We start from the raw sequence: 24,106 nt of genomic DNA, 5'->3' as shown, positions 1-24,106 counted from the left end.
GTCAGAGAGGTTGTGAAAAATCATGATTCTGCGGATGTTTAATTAACTTCATTTGCATTATGGAAAAGTGGAAATGATTTGTTTTAACCTCACGTTAAAAACACAATCTTTTTTTTTTTTTCCCTCCTAGAATTATTATTCTTTTGAAACAGCGCATATTTCTCTCCAGGCAGAGAGTGCTGAATGGATGCTGCCACCGCATAATGGTCCTCAGACATTTGTTTCCTTGGCAACGTGGGGAGGGCATGTGTGGAGAGGGCGGTATAAAAACACAGACAGCCCTTCTCTGGGTTTTAGTCTTGAGTGAGCACTCTCACTGTCCAAGGGGTGATTTGGAGAACTTGTACGCTCTCCCAGTTGGTGATATTCCTTTTCAGCTCAGTCGTAAAGACTTTGCTCCGTAAGCAGGTGTTGCAGAATGATGCGACCCAAAGATTTACGCCAGGGCTCGGGCACCAAGACCTTCCTGGACGCCATGCACAGTGGCAAAGTTCACCTTGCGCGCTTCATTTTGGATGCCCTGGACGGACGGATCATCAACTCAAAGACCGAAAACAGCCGCACGCCACTAATATATGCTGTATGTCTCCAAGAAGCCGGGACTAGAGCCAAGTTCGCCCGGCTCCTACTGGAGAAAGGGGCCGATGTCAACTGTCAGGATGAAGAGGGTCGCACGGCTTTGAGTCATGCCTGTGAGTTGGGTCATCTAGACGTGGTCAAGATTCTAGTTCAGTTCAATGCCGATCCAGACGTCTCTGATGTGTGGGGTAACAGTGCTCTAATGTATGCCGCCTTTTCTGGGCACAGCCAGGTGCTTGAGTTCCTGGTGCGGGCTTTCAAAAGACTTGGACTGAGACTGGACAGAATGAATAATGCTGGACACACAGCCATCGAGGTGGCTGACTTCTTTGGACACAACCACTGTGTGCAGGTTCTAAACTTTCAGTACAGACGGAGTGTGGGCGCTGATGATTCGCTTGATCCAGGAAATGTTGGCAATGGAGAGCTGCCCAACAGACTCCCCAGGCATGTCTTGGAAAAGTTCTCCAAACAGGTCAGCGGCAAAGAGGACCAACTACCAGGGCTATTTCAGAAGCAGATGAAGATCGGGGACGGCAACGGACTGTGGAACCGCTTCACATGTCCCAGGAACCAGAGCCATGAACAGAACCATCGTCACAAGTGTTCCCTGCCACCTCAGAAAGACCAAACTGAGGGGGATCACAGTACTTTCTTCACAGCCAAACAACTCCAAAACTGCCAGCTTCGCGATGTGAGAGCGATGAGAACGCTCAGCCAGCCACCTGAGGCCGACCCAAAAGAAGTCAAAGAAGAAACTGGACCCCAAGAGAAAGCACGGCCAAGGTTTCCTCCCTGTGGGAAAGCAAAGTCATTCAACCTGGAGCTCTTGAGCATCAGAAAGCAGTCTTACCAGGGAGACGTGCACGACTTGAGCCTGTCAGCCAGCAAATTCAAGAGAGCCTCGCTTCAGGATGACCGATGTCTCCTGGACAAGATGGAATGTCAGGGGAACTCCCGGGTCCGGACAAATGACCCAGAAAAATCAGTCTCAGTTCCAAAAGCTCCTTCGGGCATCAAGAGTCAGATGGCGAAAGCCCTGGAGGAGAAGTCAAAGACAGACGAGCTGCAGAGGAAGGCAAGTTTTGCCCACAGCGGTAGACACAACAAAATGATGTTCAGCCGAGGGGAGACGGAGGCGGGGAAGATGCCCGGCCGCGGCCCGGGCTTCAGGGGCCTTGGAACGAGACTGCTCCGCCGATTCACCGCACCTGAGTTCATGAGGATGGTCATAGACTGTTCCTCGAGCTCCTCAAACAGCAGAGGACGAATGTCACGCTCTGAGACCTTCCCGCTCTCCCACGCGCACCAGCAGGTCAACAGTCAGCCGAGCGTGGATAGCATCAGCGGAGTCAAATGTGAGTTCGAAAGCTCCTCGTCTCAGTCGGTCCTCGATTAGGACAGAAAGGAGTTCAAACAATGGAGTGGACACTTTTCCAGCACTTGCAATTCAGCGTGGTTGCTGAAAACGTCTGTATGTGACAAATCTAATACAAGCTGATGTCTTGTTTTTTTTGGGGGGTGTTTACAGTGTTTATGAATGAAGCCTGTTCTAAGCTGCGGGAGTTGATTTAAATGTCACCGGCTAACTTATTAGGTACGCCTGCACAATCTAATGTGAGCCCAGTGGATTATCTTTATAGTGTTCTGCTTACAAAGATAAAAATGCTCACTCGGATTGATATTATTAGGGGATACTTTTTTGCTTCTGTTATAAAGGCATCCAGGTACATATAGCAGCGCGCTTCTACACCACTGCAACTTTTCTTTTGTTTTTAATTATTACCTCAATTACAATTTGCAAGTATACCTAATGTTCTGGCCGGTGATTGTATATTTTAAGTAGCTGATGAATTTTCACATAAGGATGAGGAATAGAATACGATGATTATTTATATTGTAAAAAATATAAGTACCGGTATTTGATATTGCTTCTGCATTTATAAGAACTCTCTGGATTTTTGCCTGATTGTATGCAGTGACAGTGTGCTGTATGATTCACGCTGAATAAACACCAGCCCTTTCAACCACCTCGTCATACTGTGTGTGTGTGTGTGTGTGTGAGTGAGTGAGCGATGAATCACTGATATTCCATATGCGTCATTTATTTGGTTTGTACAAAATGAAAATCTAGTGTAATTCTCTTTTTCATCAATGATCCTCACACATAGAAATACATGAGTCAAAGACTAGTGTATGTGCAAAGTGTCTCTCAGCAGGTGGACGTCTCGCAGCATCGCATGCCAAGCGTGTGTGCTTCTACTAGAAAAATCAAGCATCTTGAGGAACAACACACAAGTGGCGTTTACAGTTTTTTCCCCCTAAAAAGTCTGTAACAATACAAATGGGCTTGTTTGTTCGCTGAGATACCCTCACCCGTACATCCATGTGCTCGCAAACACACATGCACACACCGATATACACGCATAGCTATACACTCACATTTCTGTAAAGAAAGTAGAATTACTTTAATATATTTTGCTGTGGTAGATAAACAGTCATAAGGACCTATCAGTATTTTATGTACATTATGAATGTATCTTCTTATATTTAGGTCCATAGTATTAGTTAGCAATGGAAACCTATTTGTAACTTCATATCATACAAACAACTCACAAAACGCCTGTTGGAAATACAGAATGCATGTGTCAGAGGAGATTTCCCAGTGAGTTCAAAATAGCAGCATGGCTTTCATCTAACCACTTGTTATGCTAATAACAGAGGGTGCTCTTTCACGTTCTCGTTCGGTACATATTCAAGCATTCACTTCAGGCCAGGTGTGGACCATTTGGACATGCTAAGAGTCCCCTGCCGTTGTTTGCTCCCACTCGGACGACAAGCGTGTGACTGTGCAGAGGTAACGTCCAACCGTTTGAAAAACAGCGCTGACAGTTTTACTCCACCACAAATGATACCTACTAGAAAAATAGAACGAGTTTATCTTTTGCAGTAGCATGTGACATATAGTTTCATGTAATATTCATTTGATATGCACCATCTTGCGTGTGTTGAAGTCCACAGAATGTCGCAGGAGACCAATCAGTGTTGTGACTGAGTAAAGAGATGAGTGATTGCATGCTGCCTTGAACTCACTCCTAAAGTGCTTCTCACGTGCCCAAAAGACCATGCCGCGTCTTGCAACCCAAACTCGCCTTCCTCGCCATTGTCGCTCACGTGGCAACATGCTGTCTCGGTCTGCGTCGGAGCAGCCCGTCGTATTTGGGTGCGTGAGGAATTGAAGCGCTGCGCTTAGTCCTCGCAAGAGACACGGTTGGACTTTGAGTGGGGGCGGGGGGGTTGGGAACCCGGGAGCACCGCAGGGTCATCAGCAGCGGGACATGCGCTTGCGGTACTGCTCCACCAGGGGGACCAGGCACTGAGGTGAGCCGCTCTGCAGCAGGAAGGGGTGCTCCAGCAGGTCAGTGGCACTGGCCCGCTCGAGGGGGTCCCGAGTCAGCATACGGTCCAGAAAGTCCTTAAGAACTGGGGACACCTAGATAAGAAGGTGAGGGAGAGAACATTTTTTGTTTCGGTGATTGCATCGATATAAAGGAGACGGAGCTACAACCATGTAACTAAATCCATCTTGTTTACAGATACAATTGAGACATAAAACAAAAGAATCGATAAAGAACTGAATCGTTAAACTCAATAGATAATGGAATTAAAACACTTTTTAATTCCCATCCCCAACAGTTAAGCATACACTCTTGCACTAGCATACAAAATTTCAATGACCGCTTATTTGTTTGGAAGTCCATTTTTTTTTCATTTACTTCTCACGCATGTGCACATGAGATCTGAAAGTTGCTTATAGGTGACGTGAAGGACGAATGTCGGACTTTATTAAAAAGTCATTTTCAAGGTAGACTTCAAAAAAAGAAAAAAAGTGGCCACAGCTGACAGAAGTGAGAAGTGGTTTGAGCTCGCTAAAACCATGTGGAACTCATATTCCACAAACGCAATATTAATCAGAATGCTGTGTTTGGACTAGTGTGCCTGCATAGAACATATTTTGGGGGGGAAAAAAATGTTTGGGTTGACTTCCTCTTTAAACTTGGAACAGTTTTAACTTCTGAATATTTCTCATTCAATGACAGTGTTATCGATGCATAGAGACTTGCATGCATGCATACCTTAGTTCATCGTTATTTAAACTTGCATACCTGGCTGACATTTCTCACAGTCGGAGCTGGCTCATCTCTCAGCCTCTTCATAGCTGCCACGGGGGTTTCACTGAAGTACGGTGGCTCGCCATCCACCATCTCCACCACCATGACACCCATGGACCAGACATCCACCTGGTGCAACACACACACACACACACACACACACACGCCCACCCCCACACACAGCACAGATTGTAAAAGATGGCTATGCAACAGACATGATTTTTGGCATGAGCTGTGCGCCTCCTCACCTCAGTGCCATATGGCGATTTGGAAATGACTTCTGGAGCCATCCAATAAGGAGTCCCCACTAGAGACTTCCTCTTGGGGATGTCCTTACTGATCTGAGCACAGAAGCCAAAGTCGGATAGCTTGACCTAATGGGCGACAACGGGAACATTTACAAAACAAAAATGGCCCACGAGAGAGCAATAAGATGACATACTCTTCCGTCTAACGTGAGTAGTATTGAGTCACTCTTGATATCTCTGTGAATGACTCCCTGCGAATGGAGGTAGGCAAGGGCTTGCAGAACGGCTTCACACACTGTGGCAATCTGCTCTTCACTCAGCCTACAATGTACAGACCAAAGTATACACGGGGAGAAAGAGAGAAGGAGAGCAAGAGAGAGAGAGAGCTGCGGACATTAACATTTTATCATTTGGCAGGCACATGACAGTTATGAGTATCACCAAATTAACAGCTGCAAAAGTTGAAAATGATGAATCACCATGCATTAAAGGAAATGAATGAGAGCAAAAGGTTCTCTCAACTGCCACACTAGAAAAAAATGACAGCACACGTTCGTTCAAACTGTAGATTGTTCATGTGACTTCCAAATAAGGGAACATCTGTTCAACACAGTAGTGTATACTGTTACACAATAACATCCCAGAACAAATACTGCACACAATACAATTAAGTTCAAACTACGACACTGTCTTATCTTGGTCGTATGTAATCGATATGTGTCACTTTCCATATTTCCACATCCGGTTAATTGTTTGTTTTCATGCAGGCTTGGACAGTGCAAGGAGACTTGAATGACAACCTTTGTGTGTCTGTGCAGCCAGAAGCAATGCACAAGCGTTAGTTGATGACACACTGCCTCCTTGTGGTCAAACTATGTATTTAACATACTCTGGAAAAAACAGCGGTAAAAGAGCGTTTTGCTGAGAACAGAATGACATCCTACCTGGTTTCAGACACAATGTTTGTTAGTGCTCCACCTTGCAGATACTCCATGATCACCCACAGTTCTTCCTCCACAAGCGCCGATTTATACATCTCCACAACATTTCTGTGCTGATAGTCCCTCATGATCACCACCTATGGAAAACGATTTTTCCAACATAAGAAAAAAAAAACATTTGCAGTGCCCGTCTTACTCAACGGATTCAAACAATGGTGACTTTTCATGATTACTTAAAAAAATATTCCTCCACAGCATGTGTCATGTGTCATCTTCCAAACCGCTTATCCTGTGCAGGGTCGCGGGGAGGTGCTGGAGCCTATCCCAGCTGACAATGGGCGAAAGGCCGGACTACACCCTGAACTGGTCGCCAGCCAGTCGCAGGGGACACACACAGACACCGTCACTGAGCGGGAACCGATCCCACGCTGCCTGCACACAACTCAGGCGTGTGTACCACTACACCATCAGTGACCCTCCTCCATAGCAGTCAGTGCATAATATTATTAATAGGGAAGAAATGACTTGAACCCCCACTGAAAAAAATGTAAACCAGAAAATGATTGGTGTTCATTGAAAACACATATTCCTGCGATTATTACAATAATAGCGATATAGGGCAGCAGGAGATATACCATTAGCATCGTTACATTTCAGGACACATAGTTTGTCTTGTTATCCGCATTTCTTAGCAATTAGCAATTGGCTGGTAGAGAGCATGCAAACGGGTATTTAATTTACCTATCCAAAAGGTGATTGATAGCATATTTTTATGCTTTATAGGCATTTTGTGTGTGTGTGTGCATAATTTCACGTTCCTGAAAAGCTTTTGGTCAAGGGCACTGTAAAGGGTGGAAACTTTGGACTATTACATGGCTCATAAGAAAAGGTCCCTGAAAATATATTAGAACACTAAATGGCCGGCCGATGGGGCTCAATGTCACGTGTTTAATGGGGTGCAAAATATCATGCTACGGCTGCACTTACTGCTAGAGTAGTTCGAAATCCAAAGGTATTTTTTTGATTGATTATAAAACTTTTGAAGCCAATCCAATCAACATGTTAGCAAGTGTGTATAGGGTACCTCGTTAAAGAGCAGCTCTCTCCTCTGCTGCCTCCGCAGGTCCATCATCTTCACCGCCACCTGCCGACCACTGTGCTTCTCTGTGGCAATGCACACCACTCCAGTTGAACCCTCCCCAATTTTCACAAAGTTCTCCAGGTAAGACCTTGGATCACCTTTATCCACCACCATCTGCAGGGCGGCCTTGAACTGTTCATGGGTGACCTTTGGTGGGTCTGGCGGCGGTCGGGGCGAAGGGTGAGGGGGTCTGAAGGCTGGTGAGCACGTACCGGGGGGACTAGTGGCAAGAGAGCCTGTTGGAGAAGGTCGGGGTTGGGACGGGCTGTCCTGTCGAGGGTAAGGAGGATTGGGGCATCCAGAGTGCCGAAGAAGAGGCTCTGGTCCATTGGGCCTTAGTCCCATATTGGGGGACAGTCCTAAAGTGTAGCTCGCTGAGGATCGCACAGTCCGCTGAGGTCTGATGCCGCTCACTAGAGGACTGCTGGTGCCGGTGGGAAGGAAGCCAGAGTGGTATCTCACCGCTGAATCCGTCTGCATAGGAGAAGACAAAGTGAGTGATGTTCAAGGGGTAAACTGCATCGACTTTACCCAATATGAACCGTGCTGGGATATTCTCAATAAAACCAAATGTCCCTCCAGAGATCTTGCCAAGCATATAATCTTTCACCATCGACTTAGCTATCATCCCCAACTGTGTTTCCATTGAACTGTAAACGCACTTAAAGCAAATTAACATACAGCACTGTTCATGTGGAAGCTCCACAACCAGTAAGCACGACCATGATCCCCGATGAACTTTAAATTATGCACATACAGTGGAACCTCAAAAGCTGAATGTCGTTGAGGAAATACTGTTTTGGGAAAAATCTGCCTCTGGTCACACAAAATGTATACGACCTGCGTTGTATTGTAAATGCCCAGGCAATACGTCAAGTATAAGAGAATCTCACAAGACTTAGACTTGATCATAGCTTGTAAGACTTCAGCTCGGTGAGCATCGAAAAGATTTTTGCTATGTGCTTTTTTTTTGCTTTTTCATTGGCTTTTTGAGATGTTGCCACAGAGGGGTGCCAGTGATGGCATGGAATGGCAAAAATATGATGACTATAATTGCAACGTATGAAAGTGGTATCTTGGCTCTGATGGTTACCACTGGTCCGAGGGCGCATACCACTACAATAGAGCCACAAGCAATTATAGGCCAACAATTATATTGTCACCTTCTGGCCAGGTCAGATTTTGACAAAAAATATATATTCTTTTGCCTCATGATGCTGTCTACCTTTGCTAAAATCAGCTACATGGCAAAACAAATCATTCAATTGTACCACTGACATGAAATTATTAATAAAAATATATCCCTTTGCTTGCATGGCTTTTCCTGGGTACTTCACCTTCCTCTCACATTCCAAAAACATGCTTGTTAGGTTTTGACTTTGACAATGTAAATTGAAGACTTTACATTGTTAGCAAGTAAATGAATGTGAGTGTAAATTTGGTGTTTGTCTATTTATGGCCTGCCATTGGCTGGCGACCAGTTCTGGGTGGACCTCACCTCTCACCTAAAATTAGCTGGGATGGGCTCCAGCTCACTTGAGACACTTGTGAGAATAGGCAGTACAGAAAATGGATGGCTGGATGGGCAATGGAAAACTTTTCAAAATCTTACTTAAGAATGTGAAAAAGGAGACTGGATACAGTCTAGCTTCTTGTCACACATACCTGTATAATGTTTATCAATTTTGACTTTTAGAAAAATGTTGCTTAAAATGTTGCTTGTAGAGTTATTAAAGGGGAAGTCAACCCAAACATTTTTTTTCTCCAGAATATGTTCTATGCAGGCCCTCTAGCTGAAATATGGCATTCTGACTAATATTGCAATTATGGAATATAGGTTAAGCAGCAAAATGCACCCACTTTTAGCCATCTTCGGGAGCGGCCATTTAGTCACTTCTGTTGACTGAAGATGACATTGAAGTCGCTCAGGGCTCAGATAGTGACCAATCACGGTTCACCTGTTTTCTGAAGCTGAGCCATGATTGGTCGTTATCTGAGCCCTGAGCGACTTCAATCTCATCTTCAGGCGACAGAAGTGACAAAATGGCCACCCCCTGAGCTAGCTGAAAACGGGTAGATTTCTCATATTCCCCAAACGCAATATTAATCAGAATGCCGGGTTTAGACTAGTGGGCCTGCATAGAACATATTCTAGAAAAAAATATGTTTGGGTTGACTTCCCCTTTAAAGGTGCTACAATGGTGGCAGTTTGACCGTGGAAGAGATTGATTTCCTTCATCCATCCATTTTCTTGTGTGCTTGTCCTCTTCAAGGTCACAGGTGAGCAGGAGCCTCCGGGCGAGAGGTGTGAACGCCCAATAAACTGAAGTGTACCTATAGACCAAAAATCATTCCCACTCATTAACACCTATGAACAATTTCATAGATGTTGCGCATCGTAGGTTCCCATGTACTATGTTGAGAGGTTTGTGAATCGTGTGCAAGATGGCATAAATAAAGTACTGCAATGTCAGGCTTACTTTCAGGTCATAGGAGGAGAAAGGCCTCCCCGGGCTGTTCTGAGGGTGCATGTACATCGGTACGCTGGGCCGGAGCTCGGTGGGGACGACAGCCTGATCTTGGTGCTGCTGCAGACTCATAGCCGGGCTATAAAAACATGCAACTGGTATTTGATTTGGTGGCATTCCTCTGGGCAGCTGAAAGTCTCTCTTCCATATGATTCTTTCCTGAGGGCTGCCCACATCAGCGCCCATGAAAGTCCCGTGACTCTGCATCGGGATGTTCTGGTTCTGGCCTGCTTGAGACGCTCCCTCCAGTGGGCCACCACCAACCTCATAGGTGGATGTGGCTTTTGGTAAAATCCCATTGGGCTGCAAAGTGATGCTCTTCTTCATGCCTAAGTAGGGAGTATTGGACTCACTGTGGATGTTTCTCGCTTTGTCCCTCCAATGATCCTGAGCTGCGTCCTCTTCATCTTCATCATCTTGAACCAGGCCTTCGTATTGGTAGGCGTCTCCCTCGTTCACCTCTCCCAGCCTTCCCAAAGACTGGGCCCTCTTCCTGGCGGAGGGGCTGCTCTTCCGCAAAGAATTGGAGCTGGTCACAGACAGACGGCTCATATCGTTGATCATGGCTGTGATGTAGTCTCCGTGACCGATCATGCTCCCACGCACAATGGTCTGAGAGAGGAGAGACATGAGAGTAGAGTATGGTTTGATACTGACAAGAATAATGAGGGTTACATAATCACCGTTCAAAGCCAAGTTAAATTTAGACTCCAGAACCTGTAAAGGACATCATTGTCAAGACTCAAATTAAATCCCCCGGTGGCTTCTGACAATGCACTTAAAAAGATAGTGGGTGAGCAAATGATCCACATTAAAATATGAGTACACAGTAAGAGGACTTGAACAGAAGGCATGTTGAGGCAAAGGGCCCTAGCTTGCCTTGACAAGAAATGATACAAGCGTACAATGTTTTGACGTTGCAACACTAACACGGAGCGTGTGGTGTCTTATTAGTCACTTTGAGGGTAGAGTCATGCACAGTTCATGATCGGACTGACTGTGTGCACATCACATGGGTGGGAGATCAGGTGACAAGTTACATAGTACCTCCAAGAAAGGTGAGATAATCCTCTTGTCAGGAATAAGATTTTAGAACAAAGGGGGAACAGAATAGAATACAACGGAAGACAAGAAAGAAAGGCAGCACAGAGGCAATAATTATAGCAGCACATGAACAGGCCATAAAAACAAGATCAGTAGAGGCTGTGGTTTACCACATCAGACAGGACTCCAGGTGCAGACTGTGCCCCTGGGACAGTGCAGCATATCACAGTAGGGTGTAAGATGCTGGCATGCTGGCTGGGCATATATGGAGCGGGGTAACCAGGTAGCTAGCGGGAATAAAGTACCGGAACATCTGTGCCAAATATGGACTGCAGATCCCAGAATCAAGATGGCAGACACCACGGTCGGGAGTTGAGAACAACCAGACCAAGAGCATGTGGCACTTCCTGATCCAGAAGGAGCAAATGGTGAGAGCCAACCAGCCTGACATAATGGTAGTGGATAAACATCAGAAGATAGCATCTGTGACAGATGTAGCCATCCCAGATGATAGCAACACCTGGGAAAAGGAACACCAAAACTTGGGGAAATACCAAGGATTGAAGGAAGAATTAGAGAAAATGTGGATGGCGAAATAGTGATCGTAGACTGGGGGGGGGGGCAGGATCTCCCAAGCTGGGAGGATTCGACATCTCTGTCCAGAAACGGGCAGTAACAGAAACAGCTAAGATCCTGCACCTCATCCTCCAGCATTATTTTTAATCACTATTATTTTCATTGTGTTATTTTTCTGTTTTTAATTCTATGCTAGCGGCATATAGTGGCAGGTGTAACAAATAAATGTACTTCAATTGGATGGCAAAAGTAACATCCAACCTGTGTATCCACCTGTTGCTATTCATACAACAAAATAAGTCAATACCCCCTACAAATATATCCCCATTTGTGCCACCATGTAGCTCCGCCCCTTTATACCCACAAGATGCCCATGTAACTCATGCAGCCTCAGCATGTTTTGCTTTTTTGTTGTTTTAGTGAAACCTTTTCCAAAAGATGGAGCAACCTCAAGAAAGAGTGAAGAGAAAGAAGAATGTTGCAAAAGAAGAAGACTTTACAGTGGTTCTTGTCTTTTTACACCTAAGTGATGATCCAGGATGCAAGACTATCACTTAATTCCTTGCCTATACAGATTCAAAAGATTTTATGATGGTAACAGTTGGAACCCTCTTTCTTTTATTTCCATTATTGCAACATTTTCCCAAAATACGACCAAATCAAAGATTCGCGAATCCGGTTACAAACTTGTATACGACCCTGGACGTGCAACTGTATTTTCCCTCTTTTGCACTGCGGTTTACTAGCCATTAATGAGGCTTAATTTAACATGATAGTTCTCATTATGTAAAGTGCCAATTAAAAAAAGTACTTTGTGTTTGTCACCCACTAAATGCTCTGGGAAGAAAATAAGTCGTTTCTACGATGGCCTTTCCTTCGCTTTCCTTTTTTTTTTTTTTTTTTTATGACTGGTGCTTTACACCTGTTAAGGGTCACATCGGCTGTTATTAATTGTCTATATGGAGCAATGAATTGTGTCACCCCTTTCAGGGTTCAACATTTTACAGTAACTGTACACAGCAGGGTCATTAGCCCAACAGACAAGGGAGCAGAAACATTGGTAGGGGAGCAGGACTTCCATTTTATCATCATTTTCTGAGACAGCCATAACTCTCAGTAGCAATGAGCGACATTTGCACAATATCGATGCTGAAAAGCAGCAGCGGTGACACGCAGTTAAGGACGAAACATTTGCAAGTGATTGCGAAATAAAGGTTGAATGAGTCACAAATTCAAGGAAAGGACAGAGTGGAGGGGGTTGTGTACCTTCTTGGGCCTCAGCTCCACTTCCGTAATCCTGGAAGGGTCCACCATGGGCCTGGGCCTGCGCAGGTTCTCTATGAGGCTTTGCCATTGTGTGGGCAGGCCAACAAAGCAGCCTCGCTTGGCATCGAATGAGGTGTGGACACGGTGCTCAAAGTTCTTGGGCGCTGATATCTCGGGCCTCTTCTTTTTCTTTTTGCGAAACATCCTCACGTCCACAAGGGAGGCAGCTTGCTGGTGTCAAAAAATCCCTGTAGAGACATTTTTTCATTTGTTACTTGTGAAATCTGTGAGTGATTCAACTACCAAATAGAGTAGGACCTTAAAGGTAAAGCGTCAAAATAAATCCTAACTTCTGAACGAACGTGTTACATTGGCTTTTCCATGTTGTACTGCTGCAAAATTTGGCTCATATCATGATGATTCATTATAGCCACGCTGTTTGAATTCCTTTTTTTGTGGTCAATTTGATTACTGGGGGCAAAAATATACAAAACGGCTTTCATTTTTATTCAAATTCGTAGAATTAGTGGACAAAGACCAAGAATGAAACTGTTTTTCTTGGTGTGAATCTAGATAAAGATCCAGGCACATTATTTATTATAATTTATAAATGATAGTTTATTTGGAATCACTAGCAATAAAGTGACTTATGTCAACAGCATGACTACCAAGAATCATCGGCAATGTCATTTGCTCATCGTGTATTTCTCTTTGTTGTTTGTCAAGTTTGACATCATCCAAGCGCCATCATACACCATGTAGCGCTCATGTCTCAAATTTCTACTCACACATCACATCAAAGCAATAAAAAAAAAAAACAATCAGCCAAGTGACTCCTGAGTTTGATCACCCTTAAGTCGATATATGACTGTAATCTAATCGGTACCTGGATTCTCACTTGAAAATGCATGGAAACATCTGGAGAGGATACTGACATGAAAATAAATACTAAGTGGTTCAGGTTGATACATCAAAACATGTATGGGCAGGGAAAGCAAATGAATGCATGCACAAACCCAACTTCCTTGGCAGAAGTAATAAACCCACTCATTCACCCAATAATGTATTAAAAGAACTATAATTCGGACATGTTGGTTTAAGCACAAGTGTCCACTGCTTCATCGCCCGCAATGAATCCTCCGACTTTGCATCAGTGTCGGGGCGGTTTCGTTCTAAGAGGGGCTCCAAGGAGAATGGATATATTTGTAAGCAGATGTGTAATGAAGGATGTGTGGTCAATTAAGGCTTATTCATTCTCTGTGCCCTTTTGCTGATGAGCGTGTCGCTGGGCTGGCATGCGCCCGCAGGCTTTCGGTGCATTAGCGCTGAAACCAAACACGCACAAGACACACACTCACACACACAAACATTCTATGGCAGGATATCCTTCATAAACTCATTATAATATCCCTTTAATATTCTACCCTGATTAATGGCGCATGTGTTCATGATTGCATTCAGGGTTGCATTTAATCCTTGAATACGCAACCACGTGTTTGGCGAGCACGTCACCTTGGGCTTACTGTGTAGTCCCTTTTATTTCATCTAATATTTATTTCAGTAAAGTATCACGATTAACTATTTCATCTCACAGGAACGGAGAGCGCCCTGCCAAAGGCCAACGAGGTACAGATACAATCTCCCGTGGTGCACTTTGAGAGGAGTGGGAGTTGAGGAAATGAGTTTTGCTGTCATCCTCCGCTCAGTGCTCGGCGGGCAATCACGTAGACCGCCTCACCTCTCTCCACCTGCGCCCTCGGACCAGCATGCTTTTAATCGGCCTCAGCGGTGCCCGTTATGACGCCCCTGGGCGCTCGCCTTGCCCATCATGGCGGGGTAAAACATAACGCTCACATCAGCTTGGTCCTGCTTGTGGAAAAAAGGGCGGATTATGGCAGGATGAGGGGGTGGTTGGGGGTTGGGACGCTCAGCATGAAGGAAAGTGTCACCCATGCCGTCACGAGGCTAATATGCTAAGTGATGCATAAGTGTACTGTATGGTTGTTAGCTTTTCCTATGTACACAATGTGGTGGTAGGAAGGGCTTCAAATCTGCCCAACGGGGCCATTATGGTACAAAGGTTGTCAAGAGATTCGAATTTAGGGACTATAGCCAAATTAGACCTTGATGGTAAACGGCAGTGGTGAGCAGATGAGCCAGCAGTGGCTTCTCTGAATCACTTAAACACTATCAGAAGTACTGACCTACATTTCCAACCTACATTCTGATACTATTTGTTCAGTTGAGTTTATTCTCTTCATGTCCTTGCAATCAAGTGCCAGGTAAATTGACGATAGGCATACTAACTGTAATTCAACACGAAATAAATAATGCTCAAGTATTCTAATCCAATTATACAACCAACAGTTATTTTCACGTGCAAAGAACGGTAGCCACTGAAATATTGACAAAATTCAATCGTGATTTTGATTTTGGCTTGTCACCATAACAAAAATGTTTTACCGTAATGGAAGAAAAACAATTAATGTACCTGTAGGGATATGGGCATCCACTGTTGAATGGCTCAAAATATTGGTTAATCAACAAGCCATATGACGGCTGAACCGGTGTTCCCCGTGTCCCGCTGTGTTCACATTTTTTATAACGCCTATAAACCATTGACGATGACGTAGAACAGGTGTCCTAGTTTTAACACAACTTGGAAATTGCTCGAAAGATCAAGTACGCCGTATGTTAGCCGGCCGGTCAACATTTTCTGATTTTGTAGTTGCCCAACCTCCTTCAAAACAGACAAGTAAGGAAATTCTTCAAATCCAAATGGACATATTTTTTATACATTTTGGATATATTTCTGCCAAATTTTAAATAAACTGATCGACTTATAGACGCCTTTTTTTGGTCTTACAGTTTGCCAAGTCCCTTGTGATATTACTCTGAGATTCCATGGTGGCTTATGTCTTCCCTCGCTTCCTACGCTAATTTTATCAACTATAAATGGCTCTTAACTGTGACATATTTGTTCCATACAATGTATATTAGCAACTAATGGAGTCTTTGGTCATTGTCAACTCATTTGTTTTATTATGCATGGAACCCAATTAGTAAATTTTGTGGAGTACATTTTACTCTAGAAAGACTATATATTTGATCACAGTCTTAACAGTAAATTTGACACTTGGAAGAGAGTAACATTTTCTTGATATTTCCAGAAAATGTACTCTACAAAAGTTATTGTGTGTTATCCAAAGTAATGTACAGCATTAATAGTACTCTACTGAAAGGAGGCTTTCAGATTATTTTTTGTAGAACATTTAGATCAGCAAGCTTGACCCCCAGAGTCAGATTGGTTGACCTGTGTAAAAACTCCCTGCTTTTCTCAAATGTAGTAGTTGAAAGAGGTTGGCCGGGGCCTGGCACAATGGCTCATGCACAATCACCCAACCCGGACCTGTTACATCACTGCAATCGTTCCATTCCACCAGTTATTGATAACCGCCACCAGGAATTATAGAAATGAAAATAACGACTGAAAATAATCCACGCTGTCAGGTAAATTGTTGTAATGCAGTTTTCTATTATGATATGATGGTGCATATAAATGTATGAACTATATTAAATTAGGACTGGCTGATGAATAATAAGTCACACGTGTAAAAAGGATATTTCAAGGAGTATGTCGCTGTCACAAGAATGCACCCCAAAAAGCCAAATAAAAAGCAAAACGTGCATAGAGTTAGCCTCATGATGTACGCTTAAACCGTATGTGAGCTCATGCTTGGCAGCGATTATAAGTTTTATTTTTGGAATGTTTTTGGTCAAATTCTTGCTCTACCTTAAGACTTGAGCACTTTTAACCACCACCTGAGAAAAGAAGCGTCAAAACACAAGATTGTGATCTCCTTTACAGTTGCATGCATTGTCCCTATCTGCTTGGATAGCTGTTCAACAAGCAGATGTTGACACTGCCTGAGCCAATATTTAGAGATAATGCCCATGTATCCTTTTACAAGCAGATCGATCAATATTTACTCATGGGTGAAATGCAAACTGTTACAATCCCACTATGTCAGCAATAGCCGGATGATAGCAACACAAATAGGACAACTGCATTGTTGAGTACTTTGCCACTTCACTTAAAAGTATGGAGCACATCCTTGTATTCATTATTCATTCTGGACCACAGTCCCCCTCTAGGGAATATAAGCGAACCGCTGTGATATTCCAAGCAAGTGGAAACACACACACACGCATACATACTTTGTTGATGCCCATGGAGGAAAAATGATGGAAAAAGCTATTGCCAATTATCGATTTACAAGCTTCAATCACATATAACTGGCCTGACATTGCCCCAATTGACTGCGCCAGGCTTATGGAGTCTTGATAACAACACACTATTTGTTTTGAGTAATAGATATGCATGATGCGAACTTACGCTTCCCAGCCACGTAGCCACCCTAAACTGTTGGGACTTGACCTTATGCCTCAGTGGCTTATCTTGAATCTATCAAAGTGCTGTGGCAAAACTCAGACACCTTCTGCCTGGGTGGATGAGGTCATGCTGGAATTGTGCTTCATTGGGTATTTCCATCTGTGCAGCCGCAGAAGAATAACACGCGTGGTTAAAGGGGGGGTGTTGCGTAGACTGAGTGGAAGAGAACAAATTGAAAATGAAGCATGCAAATTGTGAAATGTTCAACCACATAACTGCAGAAATCAACAATGAAATGGAAATGAAGGTCCAGTCATCAGCCTACCCCTCAGCTGGATGGTCCCCACATCAGGCAGTGAAACAGAAAAACGCAGGCAAGTAATCCATATGTTTGCCCCCTACAACACTACAACACTGAAGGCCTGTTTTCCGTTCTGCCATGCTCAAATCACCCCAAGCCGTAGTTGGTCCCCGCATCAGGTAGTGAAACAGAAAAAAGCAGGCAAGTAATCCATATGTTTCCCCCGTACAACACTACAACACAGGCCCGTTTTCCGTTCTGCCATGTTCAAATCACCCCAAGCAGTAGTTGGATGAATAGGAGGGGATGGGGAGATAAGAGAGCTATTGGATTTGCGCGACGTTAGCGCTCCGAGCTGTAGTGAACGATCCCCCCCCCCACCCCGCCCCACCCGTACTATTTGCCCTGATTTCTGTCTCTCATTTTTGTTGACGTGCTTGCATAAATGTGTTGAGCGTGCATGCAGGTGACGGTGCAGCAGGATTAGTGCGTTGCATGTGGAGTCCTTCACTGATCTAATTTAGGACCCTCTGCAGCAGCAGTGTTTATTTTGTGCGTGATTCGTGTGAAATAGTGAGGTGAGGGTGGGAACTGGTGGAGATGAGGTAATCCTCTTTTCCGTGCTTCTCAATGCACGTACAGTCTAAAGATAATCCAGCTGTAATGAATTACAAAATGTCGTCGTGGGATGGATAGCATCATGGATAGCGTCTTATCTGGTTTTTGTTTGTTTGTTTTTTGGACTATGCAGTGCAGTGGCAAGAGCTTAAAGATTGCTCCTCTATGAACTTCATTGTGATGACCGTTTTGCCCTTTGAATATAATGAGACTCTCCCTCGTGAGGGTAAAGCAGTGGGTGAATGGGTGTGGGGGGGTGTTGGTTGGTCATCACCACCGTGTGCATTGTATAAGGCACACACAAACCAACTTACACTGATAGCATCTGAGAGCAACGCAAACACTGGACGTGACCGGATAGTACAATGGAGCCGTTTATTATTGAAGTTGACGCCTGCTGTTTTATCTTTGAAGTCACCTCTGTAGACAAGGAGGGATTGTCAATAGAAGACGGCAAGTGATGTAATACGCTGCATTCAATGACACGGAATAACACATGAATATTTCATACAAGTGGTGCTGATACGTCATGAACAACAAAGTGTTTAAAATATGAAGAATTTTTGGGAATGGCACGCAGTTGCTGCCTCTGAGATGTCGCCACATTGTGCAAGTGCAGTGAAGGCCCTGCAGTGTTTTGCTATAGCACATTACTCAAAACTTTGGACTCGCATGAAATTTGACATTAAAAAGTGGTTCATGTGCAGGTTTAAGCAGATTCTGTCTGGATTTCACTCCATGTCCATCCCATGATTAATCTGTACCCGCGATAAAACTCCATTCTAAGACAAGGACACAATATTGCACACACCCAAGGGCATGTGAAGTGCCTTTTATGGATTACGTTCAATATATAGTTGATACAATCTCAAGTACCGAAAGGAGTGCAGAAAAGATGCAAATGGTTGTAATAAATTGTCAAGACAGATAATATTCGATGAAGTCAGTTACAGCCATCTAATCTTCCCTATTGACATTGCAGTCTCAAGATGGAATGACCCATAATCTCTCTGAGCTCATTCATGCTGACATATATTTGAGTCTTTTTTTTTTCTTTTCCAAATGTCACATTAGTCACAGCAGTGCACCATGACTCAGAACCCACGGCTCATTGGCATTGGAAAAATAGTTTAAAGACGAAAACATAAGACATGAGATATATTTTAGTACATCTGGTAAGAGAGTTAATACAACAAAAGACTACAATGTCTTGTAATCTTCTGGTCAGTGTTTCTATACGAGATGTTGGCGTGTGTCTGTGGGAACAAAAATAGGGCTTGTTCACATGCGGTGATGCTGGAACAGAAAAGTGGAATCCCCAACCTGTTCTCATAAAATTGGTAGCATAGTCCAAAATGTATTGCTGAGATGAAGAATTAGGATTTAATTCAAATATAATAGAAGGCCTTAAGAAGAGAGCCTTGTCCTGTCCTGGCTTTGAAGTGCACCTTCGTGCTGTGTCGGCATTGACAGGAGGTGAAAAGACTAGCAAGATTAAAAACGGAAGAAAAGAAGAAGAATCTGGACACTCAGATGTAGTGCCAGCTGAAGGAGGAGAGGGATGAGCAAGCACAGAGGAGGGATGGAGGGAGCCGTCATAAAGGAGAAGAATTCAACATGTTGAAAGAATGGAGCAGTCTGTGTCTTTACAAATCACCCACATGTCATGCTGTTCTGTCTCATTAAATTACACGATATCACCCTCAATGCGCGCAAGATGTAACCTCTTTTTTCCCCTCATCTTGAGCAATTTGTGTCCGCAAGTAAACAAGCTATTACTGAGAAGGGAATTTGAGGACAATTGCATCAAGTGGCTTCATGCATCATTCTGTCACCGGCCATATCGCCCCGATTATGCTTGATAACAAAATAGACAAAACTGACAAGTTTGTTCGGCTCTGCAGCAAGAAGCATGGACATTGATGTACACTTAATCTGGTCTATCCATTCTGATAAAGAGTGATGATGTAAACGCAGCATTTTTAGACGGCTGAGATAGTTAAAGGATGCAATACAGAACACCAGAATAACAAATCCTTTGGGGCGATATATGATGCTAGAAACAACCGTGATGTGGCCTGTTGCACAGGCTCAACGCAAGCAGGTAGTATGGTGACCTCAATGGGTCGAAAAGGCTTAAAGAGAAAATCAACCCCGAAATCTTTTGCAATCTGTTGCATGCACCCCCACTAGTCCAAACATGGCATTCTGATTAATATAACATTTTTGGAAAATGAGTTAAGCAGCAAAATAAACCAATTTTTATACATCTCAACATGTCAACTGAAAATGACGTCACGATTGCTCAGGGCTCAGGTAACGACCAATCACGGCTCAGGAGTTTTTCTGAAGCTGAGCCATGATTGGTTTTTAGCTGAGCAACTGTGATGTCATTTTCAGTCGACAGCAAGTGACAAAATGGCCGACGGAGATCGACAAAAATGAGTTTGTTTGTTTGCTGCTTAACTCAAAATCCACAAACACGATATCATTCAGAATGTTGTGTTTAGACTAGTGGGGCTACATAGGAGATATTATTGTAAAGAAAATTTTGGGGTTGACTGCCCCTATCATACTCGACTGGCGGACCCAGAAAGTGCAAAAAGTCCAAGTGTTAAGGGGCCCAAATACTTCCTCACCACCTCTGAGTGTGACTGTCCATGAACGTTAAGAAAAATATTTAGCATTTATCCAGTTTGCAAAGTGTAGGAAAAAAATGCAGATTACATTTCATGAAAGATCCACTTTGCAATCCGATGCATATTGAGCAATTTGACGCAGGCCAATGTACCAAATGTTACCAGTACCAATCTGCTCTCTTGGGTTTAATTTATTAATGCAGCAGCCTGCATACCCTTATGAAAGCTTTGATTTATATTTCTCAGCCTGGGCCCAGGAGATACAAGACACGTTCTAGCTCTGTTACAGTATCCGTGTGCACCAACCCAATAGTAACCCAGCACGGGCGCCTTTTCAATCCAGTCAGGAGACTCATGGCACGCTGTCCTAATTTGGACTGCCTGTTGTAATCCTTGAGTGCTTGATGTCTCCTGGCTGCCGGTTACGTTAAGCTGCTAATGCACACGTTTCCCTCCGAGGGCTGACGACTGATATTACAATAACGCGAGCGTCCATGAGAGCACAATCACGGGGCCACACAACCATGATACCTACACGTATGTTCTGTCATCCCGCATGTGTGAGTCCTCCAATACTTCCTGTCTGTGCCCTGCGGGTGCAAATGTTGCATCCGTTTTGTGTTTGTATTGTGTCTCGTTAGGAAAATGATGATGCAGCCGGCACATCACCTCCACTGAAACAGAAACGCACCTGTCAATGTGTGCGCACTGTTCTTTTTCTAAATCAATCAATATGCATTAATTGGCACACAACAAGCGTGTTGTTCAAGGCGCAAAGAAGTTGCAAGACTGGCAATATCAATGGTGGCGAGCAAACGTTGAACCTAATCTCTACACGCTCTTTTAAAAAAAAATGTCAGTACGTGTCAATGTGAATGGTTTGTCTGTATGTGCCCAACTTGCACTCCGCCTCTCGCTCAAAGGCAGCATGGGTTAGGCTCCAGCTTAACCCTTGCCACTTTCAGGTCTGCATGGAAAATGGATGGTTGGATAGATAGTGTCAAATCCACATGCAAACAGAAAGTTCCAACATCACCTCCCATGTTTTGGGAAGCACTTGCACGGCAGGTTTTGTCGACATTATATTTGCAAATGTATAGACCACAGGTGTCAAACTCAAGGCCTGGGAGCCAGATACAGATAACTACAACACTTTAACTGGCCCTCAAAAGCAAATCAAGTGTATCAACTTCCATGATTCTTGCTAAATTGTGTACCAATTTTTTTTATTGTGATATGTAATACACAGCGGTAACATATAACATTGATTTCAAAACTAGTTATCCATCTATTTGCTGTGGATATGTAATAATAAAGTGATAATAAAGTTGATTAAACATACAGTGATAATGGCCCTCTGAGGGGAAACAATAACTATAACGTGGCCCGTGACAAAAATTAGTTTGACACTCCTGATATGGACAAAAATCTCATCAAGCAAGACATGGAAGAGAACATTTTACCAACGGGACAGTTTTGGGAAGGATTTTCCAATTCAAAGCATAATTCACTGGGATGATTTTGATGTAGCACTGTGAGAGGCTTGACCCAAACCCCATCAAAATTTGGTGGGATGAACTAAAGAGATTTTGAGTAAGGTCCTCTCATCCAGTATGTGAATTCATCTGAAAAAAAAAAAACACATCCACACAAGTCCTCCCAATAGAGTGGGAGGATTAACGAATACCTTTGCCCAAATAGTGTTGTCCTGCATTTCTAGAATGCTCATGGGTGATCATTCACACACGATTACGGCACAATGGGACCGTGTGCCGTACGTGCATTTGTCAAGAGAGTTGCATATTAGAAAGCTTGACCTTAAACACTCTGAAGAATGTGGAACCCTTTTCTCAGCTTGCCAATAGAGACGGAAGAAAGACGGGGGTCGACGCGATATCTTCTAGGAGGAAACAGTGAAGAAGATGCAGCCCATCACAGATGAGAAGCACCCCCCCCACCCCCCCACCCCCATCAACATGTCCTGGCTACTCTGCATTCTCATATCCTTCTCCTCCCACTAACGACATACACTAGCATTCATCAATGCCATAAAGCTTATTTTCCTTTCCATTCATTTATCCCACCATCAACAAAGGGAACGGATCTGATAGAATAAATAATTGTTAGCAGGGGACGAAAAAAAAAAAAAACCCTCTTACCTTGCTGTCCAGTGACGAGGGGAGCCACTCTCCTCCAGGAAGGGTTGAAAGCAAGAGTGAGCACATACACACGAGCATACACTACTTGTGCCACCACTCATGCACACACACACATGCACCCACACGAGGACATGAGAGGACTGGCTCTCAAGCTAGCGAGCACTGCAGGCTGCCGCTTGCCCGGGAAAGCCTGATGCGTTCCTCCCTCCAGGCACAAGCGCACACTGCCATCTCAAAGGCTCTTTGTCGGGGCTGATTCATCCCCGGCTGCGTGGCTGCTGAGTGCTGCTGCGGGTCCGTGTGCCGGGGCCGGCTCCCGGGGACGAGGCGGCTGGAAAACGGACGACAAAAGCCATGAAGAAGACAGGCAGCATCCACGGGGAGAGAATACCTCAGCCCCATCCAGGTTCTTCCATCCCCACCCCCTCTCTACCTCTCCTTCTCCAACTCTCTCTCTCACACACACCCACCCTCGCTCTCTCTCCCTTTTTATCACTTCCCTCCTCCTCTGCCTCCTCCCACTCCCTCGTTGGGCTGTCTTTGTAAAAGAATTGATGGCGTGTGCGTGTGTCTACGCGCATGGAACGCATGAGTGTTTTTGTGTTACGTCTGGTATCCTGTGACTGTAAGGAGAGGAGATCTCCAGTACACCTGGGATACCTTTCATCCATCTGCCCCCCCACGCCCCCACCATGTTGTCTCCTTTACGCGTAACCTGGGTGACATGAGAACATGAGGGTGCTGCCTTCACCTACCGTGCTGCTGTTCAGTCAAATGCATTATCCATGGAATGACAGGGTCAGGGATGGCAGATGGCAGGAGAGGTATAAAAAAAGGGGGCGGGGGGGGGGGGGCACTATGCTATTTCTGTAGATGGTACAGTAGTCATCCAGCCTTCTTCATGTGACTCGAAAGAAAAGTCTTCCAGGGTGAAAACTAAAGGCCTACATGTGTGTTTTTTCCTTGATGTGTCTTGATCTATCAGTTGCTCTGGTCCTTTTGCTTTGTTCCGTTATTACGTCATCAGTTCTGCTCTCTTGTTAGTTTGTACTTTCGTTGATCTTTTCAGCTTCTGTGTCATGTCCGCGTCTGGGTCCAAATTCCGCTTTTCACGTGACACCATCCTTATTACTTGAGTAAAACGTTCGCTTCTCTTTCCACCACAATAATTTTCTGAATAATTTATACAGCCGCTAAGACGAAGCAGGCACAAAGAAGGAAAATGTATTAGGGTCATGTCACGCAGAAATTGCTAGCAGCGCAAGCAGGATTTGGGGCATTCATAAAAACATAGCGTTTGAATGGGAGGACCGATTGCAGAGGCTCCCGAACAGGCTGAAATTATGATGTGCCTCCTTAGACAGCAAATAAACCCAAACAAAAGAGGCTAAACTGGAGCAATCTGCATAACAATGATAAATGTGCCTCTGGGGGGGGTGCGATATGACCGTCAACCTCTGTTTCACTTGTCAGCATCAATGTCAAAAATGCTTTAAGGGCA

At 44.2% G+C, this 24,106-nt stretch overlaps 2 protein-coding genes across 4 annotated transcripts; one reads left to right on the top strand and one right to left on the bottom strand.

The window, feature by feature from the left end:
* Positions 1-312: 312 nt before the first annotated feature.
* Positions 313-2,606, top strand: ankrd63 (ankyrin repeat domain 63). The gene has a single exon (XM_086049663.1). It carries the CDS (start codon positions 419-421, stop codon positions 1,976-1,978), a length of 1,560 nt encoding a protein of 519 aa, XP_085905789.1. The 5' UTR covers positions 313-418; the 3' UTR covers positions 1,979-2,606.
* Positions 2,607-2,668: 62 nt separating this feature from the next.
* Positions 2,669-23,417, bottom strand: pak6 (p21 (RAC1) activated kinase 6). Of its 3 annotated transcripts, none has more exons than XM_086050205.1 (10): positions 23,361-23,417; positions 22,606-22,936; positions 12,496-12,743; positions 9,562-10,221; positions 7,025-7,555; positions 5,944-6,077; positions 5,194-5,320; positions 5,000-5,125; positions 4,746-4,880; positions 2,669-4,072 (listed from the first exon to the last, which is right to left on the bottom strand). In XM_086050205.1, exons 3-10 carry the CDS (start codon positions 12,697-12,699, stop codon positions 3,905-3,907), a joined length of 2,085 nt encoding a protein of 694 aa, XP_085906331.1. In that variant the 5' UTR covers positions 12,700-12,743; positions 22,606-22,936; positions 23,361-23,417; the 3' UTR covers positions 2,669-3,904. The 3 variants fall into 3 exon arrangements, with proteins under 3 accessions (XP_085906331.1, XP_085906332.1, XP_085906330.1); XM_086050206.1 differs by lacking the exons at positions 22,606-22,936; positions 23,361-23,417 and adding exons at positions 16,892-17,047; positions 17,214-17,474; XM_086050204.1 differs by lacking the exon at positions 23,361-23,417 and having other exon boundaries at positions 22,606-23,067.
* Positions 23,418-24,106: the final 689 nt, after the last annotated feature.

This window comes from Filicampus tigris, chromosome 13 (genome assembly GCF_054856515.1).
Source record: "Filicampus tigris isolate MCC_2025a chromosome 13, RoL_Ftig_1.0, whole genome shotgun sequence".
Taxonomy (NCBI): domain Eukaryota; kingdom Metazoa; phylum Chordata; class Actinopteri; order Syngnathiformes; family Syngnathidae; genus Filicampus; species Filicampus tigris.
Note: the sequence above shows the minus strand (reverse complement) of the source record. Positions and strands in the feature narration are given on the sequence as shown.